General features: G+C 38.1%; 1 protein-coding gene across 5 annotated transcripts in view; it reads left to right on the top strand.

The window, feature by feature from the left end:
* LOC126252883 (tRNA (cytosine(72)-C(5))-methyltransferase NSUN6) overlaps positions 1-18,248 on the top strand; it is a 78,380-nt gene extending 60,132 nt beyond the window's left edge. For 4 of the 5 annotated variants that reach the window (XM_049953847.1, XM_049953846.1, XM_049953848.1 and 1 more), the window contains 2 exons: positions 4,897-5,214; positions 17,873-18,248. In XM_049953847.1, the coding sequence (XP_049809804.1) occupies positions 4,897-5,214; positions 17,873-18,172 (618 nt within the window). In that variant the 3' untranslated portion in view covers positions 18,173-18,248. Of the gene's footprint in view, positions 1-4,896; positions 5,215-8,561; positions 8,845-17,872 lie in introns of those variants that run through there. The other variant, XM_049953849.1, reaches the window with a different exon arrangement.
* The last annotated feature ends 1,724 nt before the right edge of the window (positions 18,249-19,972 follow it).

The following is a 19,972-nucleotide window of genomic DNA, read 5'->3' as shown; positions in this document are numbered from 1 at the left end:
CAGACAATGAAAATGAATAGTTTACAATGAATGACAGCAGCTAAATAGGTGGGAAAAATGCCATGGCATTCAGAATGTAATTATTACTTCTGGCGAGAAGCGGTCTGCTGACAAGACTGCTGCCAATGAATTTGTTCTGAAATTTGAAAACTTAGTTCAAGAGCTTGAGATGATCTCTGATGAAGTGCATAACAGTGAAGAGTTTGACTTAAGCTTCTAGCTTCTAGCACCAAGACATGAAAATCTTGGCCCAGACTGTGGCCAAAAATGAATGAAAAATCAAGATGAAACATCAGAAGAAACCAGTGGAGAGAATCAAAATGAAACAGCCTGTGCAACAAGTAGTGAAAGTCAAGACGTAGACACTTGAGTGATTTTGAGGGATTTGTGAAGCTTAGTGAGGCTCTACTTTATCATATCTTTCTTGGAAGTCTATAAATGGACCAGAATCGAGATATTTCTAACATTTCAGAAAGATCTCTGTTTGAAAAAGGTTCATTCAATTGATAAAGATAAGTTTTAAAACCTGTGTTTCCACAATTTCCTGTTTGCATTGCCTAATACACTAGAGATGTTAGCATAATCCAACATATTCACCAAGGTGAAATCAATCAATGGAAAATCTAGGATGGAATAACAACAATACAAAAAAAACCATCCATCTCTCTCTCTGCTCCGTACAAAGACTCTTGCTGCAAAAAGTTAGTCTGTAACAGGTACTAATTTGCCAAAGATAGAGTAACTATTATTATTTGTAGTAATGCTAGTGGCAGCCCCAAATGCCATTGTTTGGGACTGAAAAGAAAAGAAAAGAACCAAGGACATTCAAAAACATTAATGTGGTATCACTACCTGTATATTATCATAACCAAAAGTCAACATGGATGGAATTAAGTCTCTTTAAGGAATAGTTTTAAGACCAATTAATTCCTTTCATCCCTGCCATAAAGAGCCATATTGATATGGCACTGTGACATCTCATCCATCTGAAAATGAACTTAAGCTTTATTTTATTTCTGCCAAAGTAATGTGTTTAATCCAACTCATGCATCAGGGAGTCACTGAGTGACTGAAGAGGCAATACTGTTGAAAATACATTGGATCAATTTTAAAGAGGGCTCAAGAAGGCAGCACCTTGTTTCAAGTGATGAAATCAATAAATATAAGAGATTTGAGCTATACAATTGCCAAAACTTGAGAAAAAATGCTGGCACCAAGACATGAAAATCTTGGCTCAGACTGTGGCCAAAAATGAATGAAAAATCAAGATGAAACATCAGAAGAAACCAGTGGAGAGAATCAAAATGAAACAGCCTGTGCAACAAGTAGTGAAAGTCAAGACGTAGACACTTGAGTGATTTTGAGGGATTTGTGAACTTTACGACCAGAATATGAGTTCAGTGATATGAGTGAGTGTATCAGTAACGCTGAATTTGGCTGCAAAGCAGAAGAAGAATTAACTGATGAGCAAATTATTGATGCCTGTAGTTCGAACAACCCATGAGAATGAGAAAGGTGATGACGACAATTAACCTACTGCTTGGATATCACATACAGATGCTGAAAATGCATTTGAAATAGCCATTCAGTATGTCTAACAAAGCCTTACATCTACCCCAATAGACTTTTGTGGATTTGGAAATGACAGAACATCACAGCAAAATCAAGATTGTCAGGAGTGAAGCAAAAGAACATTACAGACTTTTTTCATCCTTTTCAAGAACAGAACATGATTTCTCATGTTTTAAACAGTTAAGTTCAAGTCAGCTGTGTGTCAATACAGTACTGTAATAAGGCATGTACAGTTGTTAAACTTTCACTCACAGTAATAGTGTCTTATCGCACAATACGGACTTATTTTACAGTACAGGTATTACAGTGTATTACACTTTTGTATAAAAATTTTTATTGTGGGAAGTTGTCTTTTTATTTTGTCAGTTTTAACATGGAGCAATATTTCAGACAGTGTTTCTAGTTGAAAATTAGAGTTGTGCTGTACTGTATTGTGATGTTACAGATCAGTGGAAATATTCCTTGGATAATCTGATTTTTTTGTGTTCTCACCATGCTCCTGGTCCCATTGGGGATGGATCATTCAGTACAGTTAGTATACCGTTTAGCATAACCAGAGTGTAGGTAGTGGACAAATTCTTAGAGGAAACAAAATTTATAGATGATGGAATACAACCATTCAAAAAAGATAATATTGAGAAAAACATCTGGACTTAAGAGCATAGTAGTGTTATGGGCAGCCAGTGAGCTAGAAAAAGAGAACATGAGACTTGGACAAGAAATGCCAGAACAAGAAACAGAAAGTCAGAGGTTTGAAGAAAAAAATATCTGGACAGTAATAGTTTTATGCAAGAGTTATTGAGTTACACCTCAGAATTTCACCATAGTTCTGAACATAGTCTAGAAAAATTAAACAAGGCCACACAGTTGATTCATCCAAAGAAAAACAATGTTGTGAAAAATGCTGTGCAGCACTTTGTAGAACTAGTCAGCCTCAGGAAAGAAAAAATCGAAATAAGAACATGTGAGCAGCAAACAATGTTGTAGTTGTAGAAAGAGAAGCAGAAGCTGATACCAAAATCTTCTAGAAAATACCAGGATAAATAAAGTTCTAAAATGTGGGCCACAAAGAAAACATAAGCCCTCAGTAATACTATATGATATACCATCAGAAATGACAACTGAAGAGCTAATTGGAAGAGCTAAAGGACAAAAAGTATCCAACATATGGAACATCAAAATAAATCAGATATGTATGTTGCTACCATGTCGTAAAAAGTGAGAAAGCTCACTGAAAAAATGGCTCACCAAATACTATACATTCAGGAGCCACACAGGAAAGAAGGCTAATCGCAATTCGTGCCAATCACAGCTGAAATAAAAATGGGAGAATAACCCAGTGGTACTGTCACCGTCTTAATTAATGGTACAACGGTCACAAAGATTGATGAAGTTTATGACATACATACCCTATCCGTAGAAATTTTAAACAGATTCATCAGATATTATGTTACTACATGTACTTTGAATTCAGTCATGGTATATATACATCTACACTATGCAAACCATTGTGAAGTGCATGCTAGAGGGTATGTCCCATTGTACCAGTTATTTCCCTGTTCCATTCACATATGTACAGAGTGCGTTCGATAAGTAATGTGACCAATTTTTTTCTGACGCAACGAAACACCACAGCATGTTGTAACTGGCTGGGTTAAGTGTAGGAGGGTGTTAGCTTCAAATTCGGCTGCGAGCTGCCAGAGTCAGGACGTGCGTTTCCGTCAACCCCGTTTTGAGTTTATGTAACACAGCACAATGGACCATTCTGTAGAGCAACGGTACACTATCAAATTTTGCGTTAAACTTGGGAAGTCCACCACCAAAACGTTTCCATTACTTCAGCATGCCTTTGGGAATGATTGCTTGTCCAAATCACAAGTTTTCCGATGCCACAAGTTGTTCATGGAGGGCCGAGAGGAGATCACCCACGTACCTCGCAGTGGACGGCCATCAACCGCACGAGTCGACAAAAATGTGACGCATGTGCACGATTGTTTGAACTCTGACATACGGCTGAGCCTTCAATTGATAGCAAAAACTCTAAACATGTCAAAAACAACCATTTTCCGCATTGTGACCGAAGATTTGAACATGAGAAAGGTGTGTGCCAAACTTGTCCCAAAAGTGTTGACCGACGAACACAAGCACATGCGAGTACTTCGGTGCCGAGAAATGTTGGGAATGTGTGAAAATGATCCTCAATTTTTATACTCAATTATCATTGGTGATGAGTTGTGGATTTTTGAGTACAACCCTGAGACAAAAAGGCAGAGTTCAGAGTGGCACACCCCATCATCGCCCCATCCCAAGAAGGCATGCATAAGCAAGTCCAAAATCAAAACCATGCTCATTGTCTTCTTTGACGTCAGAGGCATTGTCCACCACAAATTCGTACCTACCGGGACCACAGTGAACTCAGCTTTCTACTTGGAAGTGCTCAAAAGACTGAAAAGGAGTGTCTCGCACTGCCGAAGCGACATCAAGGACACGTGGAAAGTTCACCACGACAACGCGCTGAGTCACAGCGCCTTCATTGTCAATGACTTCCTGACCAGGACCAAGACCTTGTTGGTTCCCCAGCCTCCCTACAGTCCTGACCTGACTCCTGCTGACTTTTTTTTGTTTCCTCGGTTAAAAGGAGTCATGAAAGGAAAACATTGGAACACAATTGAAAGCATCCAGGCGCATGTTACATCAGCTCTAAAGGAAATTCCGGAAAAGGCATTCCAGGATGCCTTCCAGGCATGGAAACACTGCCTCTAGAAATGTATCGATGCAAGAGTGTGCTATTTTGAAAATTTTTGATTATTTGTACAAATATATTCAATAAATGATATTTTTTAATTAATTTGGTCGCATTACTTGTGGAATGCACCTTGTATTGCTGGAAGAATGGTAATTTAAATGACCCTGTGCTTGCTGTAATTAATCTAACTATGTTCTCATAACCCCAACAGTATTGTCATGTAGTGGGTCATAATATAGTCCTAGATTCATCATTTGAAGCTGGTTTTTGAAACTTTGTAAGTAAGTTTTCTTGGTATAGTTCACGTCAATCTTAAAGAGTCTTCCAGTTCAGTTTCTTCAGCATATCTCTCTATCTCTCTCTCTCTCTCTCTCTCTCTCTCTCTCTCTCTGTGTGTGTGTGTGTGTGTGTGTGTGTGTGTGTGTGTGTGTGAGCGCGCGCGTGCGCGCGTGTGTGTGTGTGTGTGTGAGAGAGAGAGAGAGAGAGAGAGAGAGAGAGAGAGAGAGAGAGAGAGATTGTAGTTTCATTTTGAACTGTTATTTTCCTTGTAAATATGTCATGATTGTGTTTTATTACAGGGACGGATTGTTGCTGTTGACAAGACACAGGGAAAAGTGAATATTATTAAAAGAAAATGTGAAGAGTTCTCTGTGAAATGTGTGGAAACATATGTTGGAGACACTACAAAATCAGTTCAAACCCCTGACACAAACATGTGTAAGGCAGGTGAAGATCACTCCTTGCCGCACTGCCCACTATTTCCTCCTGAATCATTTGATCGTGTCCTGTTAGATGCACCATGCAGTGCTTTGGGGCAGAGGCCACAGTTACGCAATGATATCAGCATACAACAGTTACAGTCATACCCTATTCTTCAGCGTAAACTTTTCAAAGCTGTAAGTATTACTGTGATTACATTTAGTTAGATAAGTAGTTTATTCTACAATCAAAACTTAAGGAGATACTTGGCAACGTGAAAATAGAACACATAATGCTTAATTTACACAAGAAGTAGGTGCTTAAGAGGTAAAGCTCATTCCACAGATCTCTAGTGAAATGGTACTCACAAGTGTGGGATAAATAAAAAGTAACTCAATTTTATTTATTCAGAAATACAATAGTGTGCATGAACTACTAAGAAATATATACTAAAGTTCATAAAATAATTCTCTATATTACATAGGTGCCTTATCTTGGCATTTGAACCCCTCAGTTTAGAACTGATAGAAGTTGAAAGACTTCTGTCAGTGGTCTTTTGTGAAAAGTTGCTGCTAACAGTGCTCTTTGCAATAGTGAATTTATATATTCATCCAAGGATCATTTCCCAATGATATAGCATTTTTCATAATAATACAATGAAAAAATATACATCCACGTGGAATATACACGTATGCCTGTATGAGGATAGGACAGGCTGCTGGCCTTGTCATTGATGAAGGAACCATCCTAGCAGTTGATTGAAATGATTTAGGAAAACCACAGAAAGGTAAGGGTGTATGTAAAAAATGCACATTAATCACCCAATGGAGGCCAATGTGAGGCAGCTTGCAGCAGCATGAAAAATATTGCCGTGTTATCTAATGGGGCACCATACTGTGGAAACTGGATGGCAGTGCCAACCACTGTGGGTAGGTGCGACCTGCCTAGCCAAATTAAATTAAACATTCTTTGCCTGCTTTGATGTGGCAGGTGGCTGGCACAGTACACTGAGGAAACAGCACTGCATGCTCACCAGCTGCTCTGTAGTCTGTCTCACACTATTTTAAATAAATTATTTGGTGAAAAATTGTGTTACTTATAGCCTCATTTATCAGATTCATGTTGGACTGTCTATCTTTCATCAATGGTCACAGTTATTGTGATATTTCAAAGTTACATAGGCCACTGCATGAAAGTATAGTAGTTTGCAATGTGGGAGTCACTACAAGTTTATGTTTGTTGCATGTTACATCATACTTTACTGCCTATGAAATGTAGCTAACATATACAATTTGTCTTCAGGTTTGGGAGGAGGTATATATCTTATCTCTAATCTCAAAATGATGAATTATATGTTCTGCACCTGCTTCTGCTTGCAGGCCTTACAGTAGCGTGACAGAGAGTTATCAATTACATCAGCCCTATTTCATAAACAATTCATATCAAAACTGATGTTTTGGCAAATACAATTTTCAAAGACTAGAGTACTGTGTTGTCTGACTAATATCTGAAATATTTTTATTAGCTGACAAACTACAACTCAAATATTGAAATTTATTTCTTGTGCCTGACCGGGATTCAGTCATGGACTTCTTGATTATCCTGTTGCTTTACCACTTAGGCTATATGAGAACATTCCACAGATATATAAAGATGTAATATAAATATGTATAAGGTGAAGCCAGGCCAGTGATAAAAATCTCAATGATAGTTTATGTCTTCTCATTATCTTGATTCTAAAAACATGCACAGGACTCACAAGCTGTGTGAGTATGGGTTAACGTAATTAAAAATCTGTGATAAGAAATGGCTAGGCATGTGACGTGTGGAAGTTTGGGTCAGTCGTGGGAGTATGCTTAGATAGCTGAAATGGTAAGGCAACCATTTGCGATAAGCGAGAAATCCAGATTTGAGTTCCAGCCCAGCACAAATTTTCACATGTTGCTGCTTCAGGCAATACATCTGTACCTATGATAGTTAACTAAGTTGGAATCTATTAGATCCTTGTTAGCACAGTTACCACTGAGTGTTCAAATTTAGAGGAGGACAGCCTTCAGTTGCAAAATCCATGATTTATCAGAGCAGATCTAGATTGCAACTATTATATAGTCATTATTGGTGTTAAAAATAAAAGGGGGATGGAATCAAGAATCAGAAACAGGTATAAATGTGTCTAATACCATAGCTACAGGAAACCATACATGTATGTACATAACAGGAACATGCCAATTACCAAAGAGTGACATAGATCTCTCTGCATCTGAGCATAAACACTGATAAATGACACAAGCTTTTGCATGACGGACACAAAACTAAGGCCGTTACTTACACTTGTTGCAATCAACATGAACATACATTGTTAAGGACCTCTAGTGGTGTCTACTGGAATATGTAGCCAAGAAAATGTGTTTAAATTTTTAGTAAAGATGTAGCTGAATTGTATATTTGGAATTTACAAATTACACAGAGAATATATAAATCTATAAAAACAAAAAACAAAATTTACATGCAAATAAAATCATAAAGAATATGCAGCATCCTCTGTGTAATAAGATGACGATAAATGCATAGTGAATTTAATATTAAGACTAATGGCTTAAAATCCACTTACAAAAGATTCATACAACATTTGACTCAATGTATGTTAAACAGTATAAAATGTTTTAAGTAACCATGGAAATGTACTGTGAAGTAAAATAGTATAAAAACATAAAGTAAGGTCATGGGGCACCCAGTCTGGGCTACATTTAAGTAATGTTCTATTTCAAAGAGCTTTATATTGCAAAACCAAATATTTGAACAAATCCACATTTCGCCTTATCGTATTTTTGTATGTTTGTGCCATTTGTAAAGGATGTAAGCAGCAACATTAGTTTTGTGTTGGTCATATAAAGGCTTGCATCAGTTTTATCACTGTTTATGCCCTGACATGTTGGGACCTGTGTCATTCTTTGGTAACTGGAACGTTATTGCTATGTACACACACACTGTTTCCTGTAGTCGTAGTATTCGGCATAGTTATGTCTGTTGTTAACTCTACCTGTCATTGCATTTTTAGTAATAGTTGAAATCTAGATCTGCTCTAATAAATAACGGATTTTGTGACTAATTGCTGTTCTCCAGTTGAGTTGAATTTCAGGAAAAAATTTCAATATTTGAAATTGCAGTTCATCATAAAAACTAATTATAAGTTGCAGACCGATCTGTGACAAAAATGGCAATGATATCTTACGACTCCTCATTGTCTTGAGTCTAAAAACCTGCGCTGGAATCACAAGATATGTGAGAATGGGTAAATGAATTAATAATCCAGGAGAAGTAGACGATAGGCGTGTGACGTGTGAAAGTTTGGGTTGCTCCAGGGTGCATGCTTGGATAGCGTATGCTGTAAGGCACTACTGGTGGTAAGTGGGAAATGTGGGTTTGAGTCCCAGTCCGACATAAATTTTCATATATTGCTTTAGGTAGTACATCTATACCTATTACAAATAAGTTGTATTTCAGAAATAAATTTCAGTAATATGTGAAACTTTCGTAATTACAGATTTATCAAAGGAATAATTAAAGTTTTAAGGGCCACTGATAGCTGATGGAAGGAGAAATTGTCAGCTTGCAACAACATAAGGGAACAAATAGATGTTTTATTATACTGAAAAAGAGCTTTTTGTAATCTGCTGACCCGACATGTCCTTAGCTGCTTGTTTAATAATGTACTGTGATCAGGATTCCATTACAGTTGCAACTTCATTAGCATGATAGTTAGGCGAAATTCTGTAAGCTCATGTTTTTGTAAGAGAAGAAAAATTTTTCACAGTAACAAGAAGAATGCAGACAGTGCTGAAAACTTGACACTGACAATGCTTTTGTGAAGAAGAAAAAATTTTAAAAAAATCATTCAACACCTCTCCACTTCTGCTGCAATATTGATAGTCCTGTAACCAACTGAGTCTAATAATAAATGACTGGAATGAGAGCTTTGAAAAGGACTTTCTGTACATTTCAGATTACTGAACAAAATGAACTAACCTCTACCTCAGTTCCGGGAAACCACCAGCTCTTCCCAGAAAACTACCTCTGCCTTGGGAAACTGGCTCTTCCCTGCTGCAGAAAAAGCTATTCCTAGCTTTTCAACCTGTTACTTCCTTTCTCAGTGAGGAAAGAGGGGTATGTTTGGGAATGTTAGGATGAAATGGCAGGCCACCGTAATTCCAAGTAAAGAGGGACCCATCCTATCAACCTATGGCCTGAGTGATTGAGTCTTCCTCCCCAAGCTCTCCTAATACATCCTCCTTTCCTTCCTGGATAATGAATTAAATTTTTTTAATCCAGGAGTAGTTTTTCAACTTTTAAATGTACAGTAGCACTGGACAGGTTGTTGACTTCATCTGGAACACTCTGAAAAACTGAATTTGCTAGATACCTGAGGGAAACTTCTGAAAAATTCAGTTCATTCTGAGGTTGTCTACAGAGAGTTAAACTGTACATGGACAGAAAGAAATGTACAGAATCACTGTGTTACAAATCACTCTGAGATCCTGCTACAGAATTGGTGGTGGAGTCCTAAAAGAAAACCCAGAAGGGCATTCTATTGTTGTCATGTTGGTCTCTCGATGCAGTGACCTTCAGTACAGTTGAGAAGGAAGACTACCGCTCCAACAATTGTTCTGTCGATTTAGCCTTGCGGACCACACCACTGAACATGTGGCCACAGACACACAGGTGTCAGGGACAATGAGTGATGGCAAATAATTACACATGTGCAAGATTTGGTCTGTGGCTGCATGGTCAATCCACACTGGGATGTCGTCATATCACTGGGAACTGCACAGTGGTGAAACCTTTGCAAGTTTATTATGGAAAGTGCTGGCTCCCTTTACTTATCCAATCTGAAGCCACTATCTCTAATAATTAAATTTGTCACAAAATGAATTTCAGTTGCTTATTCCACCGCTGAGACCCAACAGAATCATGAAAGAAGGTTGTATACATGGAAGAGGCCTGGTGACACTAGAAGGTTGGGATAGATTATATAATGATAAGACAGAGATTTAGGAACCAGGTTTTAAATTGTAAGACATTTCCAGGGGCAGATGTGGGTTCTGACGACAATTTATTGGTTATGAACTGTAGATTAAAACTGAAGAAACTGCAAAAAGGTAGGAATTTAAGGAGATATGACCTGTATCCTAGGTAAACTGAAAGAACAAGAGGTTGTAGAGGCATGGCTAGAGGACAAATGTAAGGATGTAGAGGCTTATCTCACTAGGGGTAATATTGATACTGCCCACAGGAAAATTAAAGAGAGCTTTGGAGAAAAGAGAAACACCTGAATGAATACCAAGAGCTCAGATGGAAAATCAATCCTAAGCAAGGAAGGGAAAGTAGAAAGATGGAAGGAGTATATAGAGGGTATATAAAAGGATGATATACTTGAGGGCAATATTATGGAAATGGAAGAGGATGTAGATGAAGATGAAATGGGAGATATGATACTGTGTTAAAAATTTGACAGAGCACTGAAAGACCTAAGCCTGGGAGTGGATAACATTCTATTAGATCTCCTGATTTTCCTTGGGAGAGCCAGCCTTGGCAAAACTCTTCCATTTGGTAAGAAAGATGCATGAGACAGGCGAAATATCCTCAGACTTCAAGAAGAATATAATAATTCCAATTCCAAAGAAAGCAGGTGTTGTCAGATGTGAAAATTACTGAACTATCAATTTAATAAATCATGGTTCCAAAATACTAACACAGATTTGTTACAAATTAATGGAAAAACTGCTAGAAGCTGACCTTGGGGAAGTTGAGTTTGGATTCCAAAGAAATGTTGGAACACGCGAGGCAATGCTGACCCAACGATTTATCTTAGAAGATAGGTTAAGGAAAGGCAAGCCTACATTTTTCGCATTTGTAGACTTAGAGAAAGCTTTTGACAATGTTGACTGGAATACTGTCTTTCAAATTCTGAAGGTGGCAGGTGTAAAACACCCATCAGTGTGTTCAAAACATTCATTATTAAACAAAAAGGATGTTGAGTTTGTAATGTTTTGCTACAAAGCTGAAATCTCTTTATCAAAACTTTCACCACTGAGAGATAAGGAATCTGAAAGGGAACCTTTGTGAATAAATACACTACATCAAATCAGACTAATAGATCAGAACTGTTCAGTTTCAGTGATTTTTGTTTTCCATTGAAGTCTGCTGAGTTGTATATGTGATGAGGACATTTTCCTCACAACAGGCCGTAATAATGGCATGCAGTGATTGATACAGTCGTTGTTTGGAGAGCCACTGTTACTCGCTAGTGGACTTATAGGAACATTTTTCTTATGAACCTTTAGAAGCCTATAAAGCCTCAGAGGAACTGCACACCGCTTGATTTCAATCCTTACACAACTCCTGGTGGAAGAGTGGAGTCATCAAGAAGTGAAGTAATCTTCCCCACCACCTGGTTAGTGGCATCTTTACTGGTCTTCCAGTAATTGCTATCACTCTATAAACTGTACATGTTGTTATGGTAGTCATCACAAGACATTAAAACAATGGCATTACATTTATCAACTGGAAGAACTACCATATAGACATCTTGATGAAGCTTACATAGTGCAGCTCTATCTGTGGCAGCTCTCTCTGCCACAGAAATATCACTCCTTTGTGGGTGAGTCTTCATAACAGCTTGGCACGTTTTATGTCTTATTTCATCTGCTGACACCATGGGGAGTGGTTGAACAGCTTCTTCAGTGGCACTGAAGAATACAGGTATTGACAAAACTTTTGACATTGGGCAAAGTTCAGTTCTTTACCTAAAACCATCATTGTAGCATTGTCTAGATTGCCCATCATATTAATGATGGAGCATAGAATAACAATTCCTTACTGGAAAGATGTCTCAAGCCATCTAAACTTTGCTGTCTGTCTCGATGTGACCAAATCCTATCTGATTTGGCCCATGTTGTTCCATTTGTCCAGTTCCATGAGCCATAGGATAGCTCTACAGACATCTTCAGATGGAGGCGATACAGTTGTTCAGAAATAAAGTCCAATTTTTGATGGGTAAATCAGATCCTTTCCTTAACACTTCAGAAACTGGCTGCTTAGAAGAATATTGGGTCAAGAAAACCGGCCATTTATTTTTCTTCTTCTTCTTCTTCTTCTTCTTGCATTATGGCCTTTCTTCTTCTTCTTCTTCTTCTTCTTCTTCTTCTTGCGTTATGGCCTCTGTAGGACCATGGGTAGCCCCTTCGTGGACTGCATTTTCCTCTTCTTCTCCCAGAACCTCTTCATTCTTTCTCTTCTTCTCTCCCACTCTTCTTCAAAGATCTTCAGTGTCCTTTTCTCCTTTCGGCTCCACTGGTGACACTCTGATCTTTTCCTGTATTCTTCTCTGTCATTGATCTCCAGCATATTGGTCAGTGTATATTTGTCCCTCCAATTTTCCTTTCCTTCGACCGTGATCCGCAATTCCAACCAGTCTTTCCGAAGTTCAACAACCCACTTGGTTCCTGTCTTTCCCCTTGTCCTCCCTGTTGTTTTCCACACACTCTTTGTCATTCTCTCCATACTCATCCTAATTACATGTCCAGCAAACCTTGCCCTTTTGAGTCTGATTTCCCCGGATATTGTTCTCATGTTCTGGTACAGTTCTTCCCTAGGTCTTTGCATCCATCTCTCTCCACCTCTTTTGGGACCTAGTATTTTTCTCTCTTCTTTCTCTAGTTGTTCTGCCCCATTTCTTCCTAGTGTCATCGTCTCAGCAGTCCCACCTTTCTGGCTACCTTACTTAAGTTGTCGAGTTGTGTCTTTGCGTCTTCTTCCATCTTTCTTACTATTGCTATGTCATCTGCAAAGGCTAGGCAGTCCACTCCCTGTTGTCCTTTTCGTCCCCCACATGTGTCTTTGGTATTCCCATTTCCTCGTTTATTGCTCTCCACTGCCTGATCACTTCGTCCAGTGCTATACTTAACAACAATGGTGACAGTTCGGGATTCGGGTTCTGGGGGACCTGCCAAAAAGTGCATAAGGGAAGAGTCTGAGCTCCCAAGAACCTCAAAGAAGATTAAAACCAGCCACATATTTAACTGATTTATCTTCAAGAGCAATATATACTACAAAAAGACCAAGCTTCAAGATTTATTTTTCGTATTTACTTTAGATTACCAATTTTAAAATAATGATAATAGAAAATACAACCATTCTTTAAATAGAAAATACAACCATTCTTTAAAAAAGTTTGAGGTGAGTTACTGAGCTATTTTTTCCTCTTGAGCTTCCAAAATTTCTTTCTCATGCAACAAACATGATGTATTTGTAGCAGAATTACAACAAATGCAAAGAGGCAACATTGTACGAAAGCCGTAGAGTGGTCAATATACTGTAAACCAGAAACAGGGAGGAAAACGTATGTATTATCCCATTAAAAGAGTAATACAATAAATGAGACACCATGTAAACATTACATTGTCAGTCTTCTGAGACAGATTTCTTGTATCAAATATTCTTGGTGCACTCATCACAGTAATTCCCTGCCAAAATCAAACCAGTTGATAAAGTACATAATTGTCTATTATAGGAAGCCAATTGAGGGTCAAGTAAGGAATTGAATGACACAGATGTAAATGATATAGTACTGCAGACTGTAACCAGAGATTACACTGATGTCGATGATGGTGTGCATTTGTTTCCATGCTGATGTATAATCCTATGCAGTCACTCAGTATTAAGTGGCTGATTCCATATGTCACTGAGTTTTCAGTAGTTTGCATATCCATAATAATGATTCTGGGAGAACAGTTCTTAAAACTAATGTGAAGTGTACTGAGCTTTCTTTACAACATAGTTTTTCAGTTTTTCCCACTATATAAATTAAGCAAAAAATCCTTGGGCAAATGACAAGAGAACTGTAACAGACATGCATATTTCAGAGTTTCCATTGCTCCAACAGTAGTCTGAGTTGAGTTGTATCATCAAGATTTTAGGCAATTTTGACTTTATTAATTTCTTTTGAGGTTGTGTCCCAGAAGTTAGAGATTGGTGTTAGCACTTTCATTTAACCAAAATTCATTGGATGTCCAGCCATCAATCAGTATTCTATGACAGACAAAGCGCCTGGTTGTTGAAAATATGTGTGTCACTGATGTTTGATGTAGTCTTCTTAAATGGTTCTGATTATTTGGCCAAAGTGTATCTGAGCACATTGGCATAGGTCTGATACACTCATAACCTGCAAAATTCTAGATAGTCTCTCTCTCTGCCCATGAATGACCAATGTTTTTTGGTGAGCTGAATATGCAACTCGCGTCATGGTTCTACAAAATCAAATGATCTTTCTGCACAGGGCACCTCCTCATGATTTTCATACCTGTGGGCCACCGTTGAAGTAGGAGGGTGTGAAGAATTTTGTGCTCTATGACTCCATTAATTTTGACCATATGTAGTTCTACATTGATGTACACATACATACATACAACAATGTAGGAAAAGACCGATATCGCATTCCAGCCTAAGATGCTGGAGTTGACAGTCATGTGTGCATGAGGTGTGCTTGATTGTGTGTGTGAATGGTGTGTGTCTCTCCTGCACTGATGAAGGCTGTGGCCGAGAGCTATTTGTAAGTGTCTTTTAATTGTGCATGTCTGAAACTTGATGTGTCTTCTTTACAGTAAGTAGCAATCTGTCTTTTCCTATATTGTTGATATTTCTACCTGGAGGCAAGCCACTGTACGGTGCATGACAGAGGGTACCCTATGCCACTACTAGTCATTTCCTCTCCTGTTCCCCTTGCATATAGAGCAAGGGAAAAATAATTGTCTGTGTGCCTCCATATGACTCCTGATTTCTTGCATATTATCTTTGTGATCCATACGTGAAACGTATATTGGTGGTACTAGAATCTGTCTGCAGTCAGCTTCAAATGCCAGTTCTCTAAATTTTCTCAATAATTTTCCTTGAAAAGAACATCACCTTCCTATTTGAATTTCCAAAGCTTATGCGTTATACTTGCATGTTGTTCGCACCTACCAGCAATAAATCTAGCAGCATGCCTCAGAATTGCTTCAATGTCTTCATTTAACCTGACCTGGCATGGTTCTCAAACACTTGAGCAGCACTCAAGAATAGGTTGCACTAGTGTCCTATATCTGGTCTCTTGTAGAGATGAATCACACTTATCTAAAATTCTCTCAGTGAAACAAAGTCTACCACAGTCCTCACATGCTCTTTCCCTTTCATATAACTTTGCTGCAATGTTATACCTGTCAAGCAGGATACTATTAATGCTGTATCTGAACATTATGGGTTTGTTTTTCCCTACTCATCTGTGTTAATGTATGTTTCTCAACATGAACTAGCTGCCATGCGTTACATCAAATAGAAATTTTGCATAAGTCATCTTATATGTGTCTCAGTACCTCATTTGCATTCTAGTCAAGTGACCATGTTGGCAGATGTTACTACTTCAGTTTAATCATTTCCACAAACAGCACTTTGTGTTTGGAGTTGGTCGTTTACTGTGCAGGACTCTGCTTTCATCTGCAGTGCAAACATGAACTATGTTGAATCTATTTTAAATGCTAACAGAAGAGTAAAGCTGTGAGGATGGGTTGTGAGTCGTGCTTGGGTAGCTCAGTTGGTAGAGCACTTGCCTGTGAGGCAAAGGTCGCGATTTTGTCTGTCTGGCTCACAGCTATAATCTGCCAGGAACTATCATATCAGTGGACATTCTGCTGAAGAGTGAGAATCTCATTCTGGGAACAGAAAAGTAAATTACCAGGAGAAGTTAGCTGTAAAGAAATTGGGGCCTCCGAAAACAGATCCTTTGATTGAGAGAGTGATGAAATTAAATAAATGTGACTACAAGCAAACATTTAACAAGGAAGTGTACAGTTAGCCTAATTTTCTGTGTGGGTGCAGTGTAAGAATGTCTCATTTTCAGCGTGGAAGGAAATTTATGAACTAATGCATCTCTTAGGGATCTTGTACATTTACCCAAGAAAATGGAAAAAGCATGAAAGCTCCCACTTACACAAAAATGCAGAATGGAGAGTTGAAAAAGTTTACACATTATTTTGTTATTGCCCTAAACTTTACGTAATTATGTAAAAACAACAAAATTCCACAAAACAATTCTTTCTTTTGTCAGGTAAGTTTTGGATATTATTATTATTATTATTAATTATTATTATTATTATTATTATTATTATTATTATTATTGGCAGTTGCTGCAGGTGTATAAAATTGTTGATAAGCGTAACTGTTATACAGCAGATGCTATTAAGTTCGCACTCTCAAATTTATCTGAATCTAAAAATTTGTGTACACGCAGAATGTATACTCACAAGCCACCACTGCTCTAGACTCACAGCACCAGAAAACAATACATAATATTCACCCTGTTATATGAGGATGTAGTCTTCACGGTGCAAGTGTTGTATTACATAGACTCCACATGTGAAACATGAGAACAACACAATTTATAGAATGAGTTGCCCATGACAAGTAGAATTGATGAACAACAATGAAAATGTCTATATCATAGTAAGCAGGACACTGAATGATATTATGCATCAGGGCCTACAAGAAAACAGTGTTTCACCAGATAATGTTCTGAATCATAATACTTATTCATGATGTCAATACATATTTGAGATGATCTGACATTAATATTTTATTGAACTGTGTAGTGAGACTGAGTTATGCAGCTTGTGCAAAATTTATGACAGTGTCCTACTGGCTGGTGATTATTCACAGAGAAATATTTTCTATCCTGCGGTATGCATTTACACTGTGGTACTGTTCTGCTGTCACTTTGTACCATACTATTTTTCCGTATATGCAATTTTCTGTATAATTACAGACTCGGAGATGACTAGCAACCTCAGCCGAAATTAGTAATCAATAAAATAATAAACTGCAATCTTTGCCCAATGAATCCAATAAATATAAACAATTACAGATCACATTTATCCAGTTTGACCATGTCAAGTAACAACAACAAAAATAATTCTCTGAAATGAAAATAGCAGAAAACCTTAAAGACACTGGTTACTACATCCGACAAGGCTAGAGACCCTACCATTGTTCTGCTTACCAAGCAGTGAGTGTTAAGATCAGAATCTGACTTGAATGGGATGGCTATTTGTTCACTGGTTTTGATTTCATTGCTTTAAAGTAGAAAAATATTTCACAAAAATCACAGTAAGCACAATAATTCCCACCTCACTACAAATCAGAAGCATTTGGCAAAACTGTGATGACCCAGTTTTGTTCCTCTTTATGGCAGCAGGTAAAAAATCTAATAGGAAATTTCCGGTAGTTGCCACAAGTGGTTGTGGTGGTGGTGGTGGTGGTGGTGGTGATGGCAGCATATGCACACCCAAAGCTGAAGCAGTTTTCGAGATGTTAGTGACCAGTCAACATAAGTAAAAGCATGAACAATAAATACCTTATATTTTACTTTTTCTTATGTACTGATGATAACTGTTTCCCATTGCGTCTTTTCTGATTGACATCACCTTGTCCCTAGCACACACACTTATCTTGGAGAGTATTTGCTCTGTTTATGAAGGTTTCTCGAGCTCTATCAGTAACTGGTCAAAACCATTTATTATTCCTTTTACTGTATAAAAGACCAGGTGAAATTTTAGTTTTGTGTTTGATGATTCTTAATATTATGTAACAACAACACTATTGTACATTGTGACAGAGAACCAAAACCAAGATTGGCAGAGTGCACCTCCTATGATTCAATAATCTTTGAAATTTGTCATTATTATTAATTTGTCATTATTATTAATGTCTGCCCATATGCATATACTCAGGGCAAAAAATAACCAATCCTTACAATTTTTTTATCATCAGGCATACACTTTGCTGAAGCAAGGTGGTTATCTTGTGTACAGTACATGCACAGTGAATGTAGCAGAAAACGAGGCAATCGTTGGCTGGGCACTTAAGGCATACCCAGAGCTTGTTCTTGAGCCAATAATACCAAGTATTGGAGGACCTGGAATTCCTCATGCTGGAAACCTGACAGAAGAACAGACTGAATGTGTTCAGAGATTTGGCCCACCAGTGGAGGGTTCTGTTAAGGGCTGTGATACGGACACTGTTGGTTTCTTTATTGCTCGTTTTCAAAAGAAAGTGCTGCACCACCGTTGATGGTGTCTGTGATCTGTATTCTCTCTGTAAGAAATTGTATTGAAGCTTTTACATTAAAATTGTTATGAAATTCTAATTAATTGTGGATTATTTTAATGGTCTCTTCAAAATCTTTGTGGAAGTACACTTTCATATTTGAACATAAAAAGAAATAAATTGCAACATATTAAAGATCTTAGCTAATGTTGTGTGTGTCAAAATATGTCAAAGTTAAAATGCAGGATAAATATCACACTGAAGCAAAAAACTCGAATGGAAGATGTAATTATAGTTGTACAGTGTTTTTTGCCCACTCTGCTTCTGGTTGCCCATGCTATGAAGTGTGGAAGTGGGAGGCATCATATACAGCAGTTGCGTGACACAAGTAATAAATGCCAACAGACTAGAACAAGTTTGTTTATTTAGTGTTTCATGAATCCATGCAGCGATGAATTCACCATGGATGTGGAATACATCAAGATTATGATTACATTATTTACATGTATATTAAATTACAAATTAGCACTCAACAAGTATTACAGTATTACAAATAAAACAAAATTTCATTAGTATCTTCACTCCTCGATCACAATATTTTTATAACAGATTAACGGAAGTAGTTGTTCAACAATATTGGGGAATCATGTCGCAAAATATATGCAATAAAAATACGTATCCACAGCACACAATGACTAAATGAAATAACCCAGTCTACATGATATTTTTATATTATCATTTGCAAAGAATTTAGGAGTAAAGGAGACAACTCACCGAATACAATAAGCATTGAATCGATACACAAAAAATGGAGAAAAACGTACTAGTTTTTGGACAAATTATTTAATAAGCTAGAGCACAACAGAACCCCCCCACATACACACCTGTGCTACGAAATTGTACCAGCTGAACACACAATGTGAATCTAGCAGTTTGATGGGTTTACAGGGTAGGAGGTTGTGGTCGATGGGATTGTTAGAGAGAGAAAGAGGTGGGGAGTGAAAGGAGGGGTTGGGGCAGGGTAGCTGGTGGTTCGTAAGAAGGCAGCATGCCTGTGAGAGAGAGAAAGCAGGTGCACATGAAAGGAATGCAACACATGGCCAATGGAACTGGTGAGTTCATGTGACATGACGATGTGTGATGTGAAGGCACGGATTGGGATGAGTGACAGGAAAGAGCAGGGAGAGACTGTAGGTAGAGGATGTGGATGCAGTGGATTAGTGGAGATCGAGGGAGGAGAGGATTATGGGAAAGAAGGATATGCTACAAAGATAACTCCCATCTACATAATTCAGAAAAGCTGGCAGTGGAGGGAGGGATCCAAATGGAATGGATTGTAAAGCAGTCATCGAATTTGAGCATGTTGTATTCAGAAGTGCATTCCACCACTTGGTAATCAACTCAGTTTGTGGATGCAGTTGGGCAGTGGCCATTCATTCTGATGGATAGCTGATTGGTGGTCATGCCTCTTAACATTTTATGAAGAAATTGAAGTAGAGCTGGTACGTAACATGACTGCTGTCACAGATGGCCCTACCTGTGATTGGATAGGGTAAACCTGTGAAGAGTAGAGTGAGATGTGCTGGGTTGGTGAACTGAAAAGGTCTTGCACCTGGTTCTTCCACCAAGTATACAAGCCATCAAGTGGTTGGGAGTGGGTGTGGTACGGGAACTGATCAGTCCACAATGTTGTGTTAGTTGGGTGGGCAGTGGTGGAAGTAAGTAGGGAAGGGAAGGATCACAGGTAGAATGTCTCCCATTTCTGGGCATAATGAAAAATTGTTGAAGTCCTGGCAAAGGACGTAGTGCAGTTGCCCCAATCTG

The sequence above is a fragment of the Schistocerca nitens genome, chromosome 4, assembly GCF_023898315.1.
Source record: "Schistocerca nitens isolate TAMUIC-IGC-003100 chromosome 4, iqSchNite1.1, whole genome shotgun sequence".
NCBI classification, from domain to species: Eukaryota; Metazoa; Arthropoda; class Insecta; order Orthoptera; family Acrididae; genus Schistocerca; species Schistocerca nitens.
This window is presented reverse-complemented; position numbering and strand designations above follow the sequence as displayed.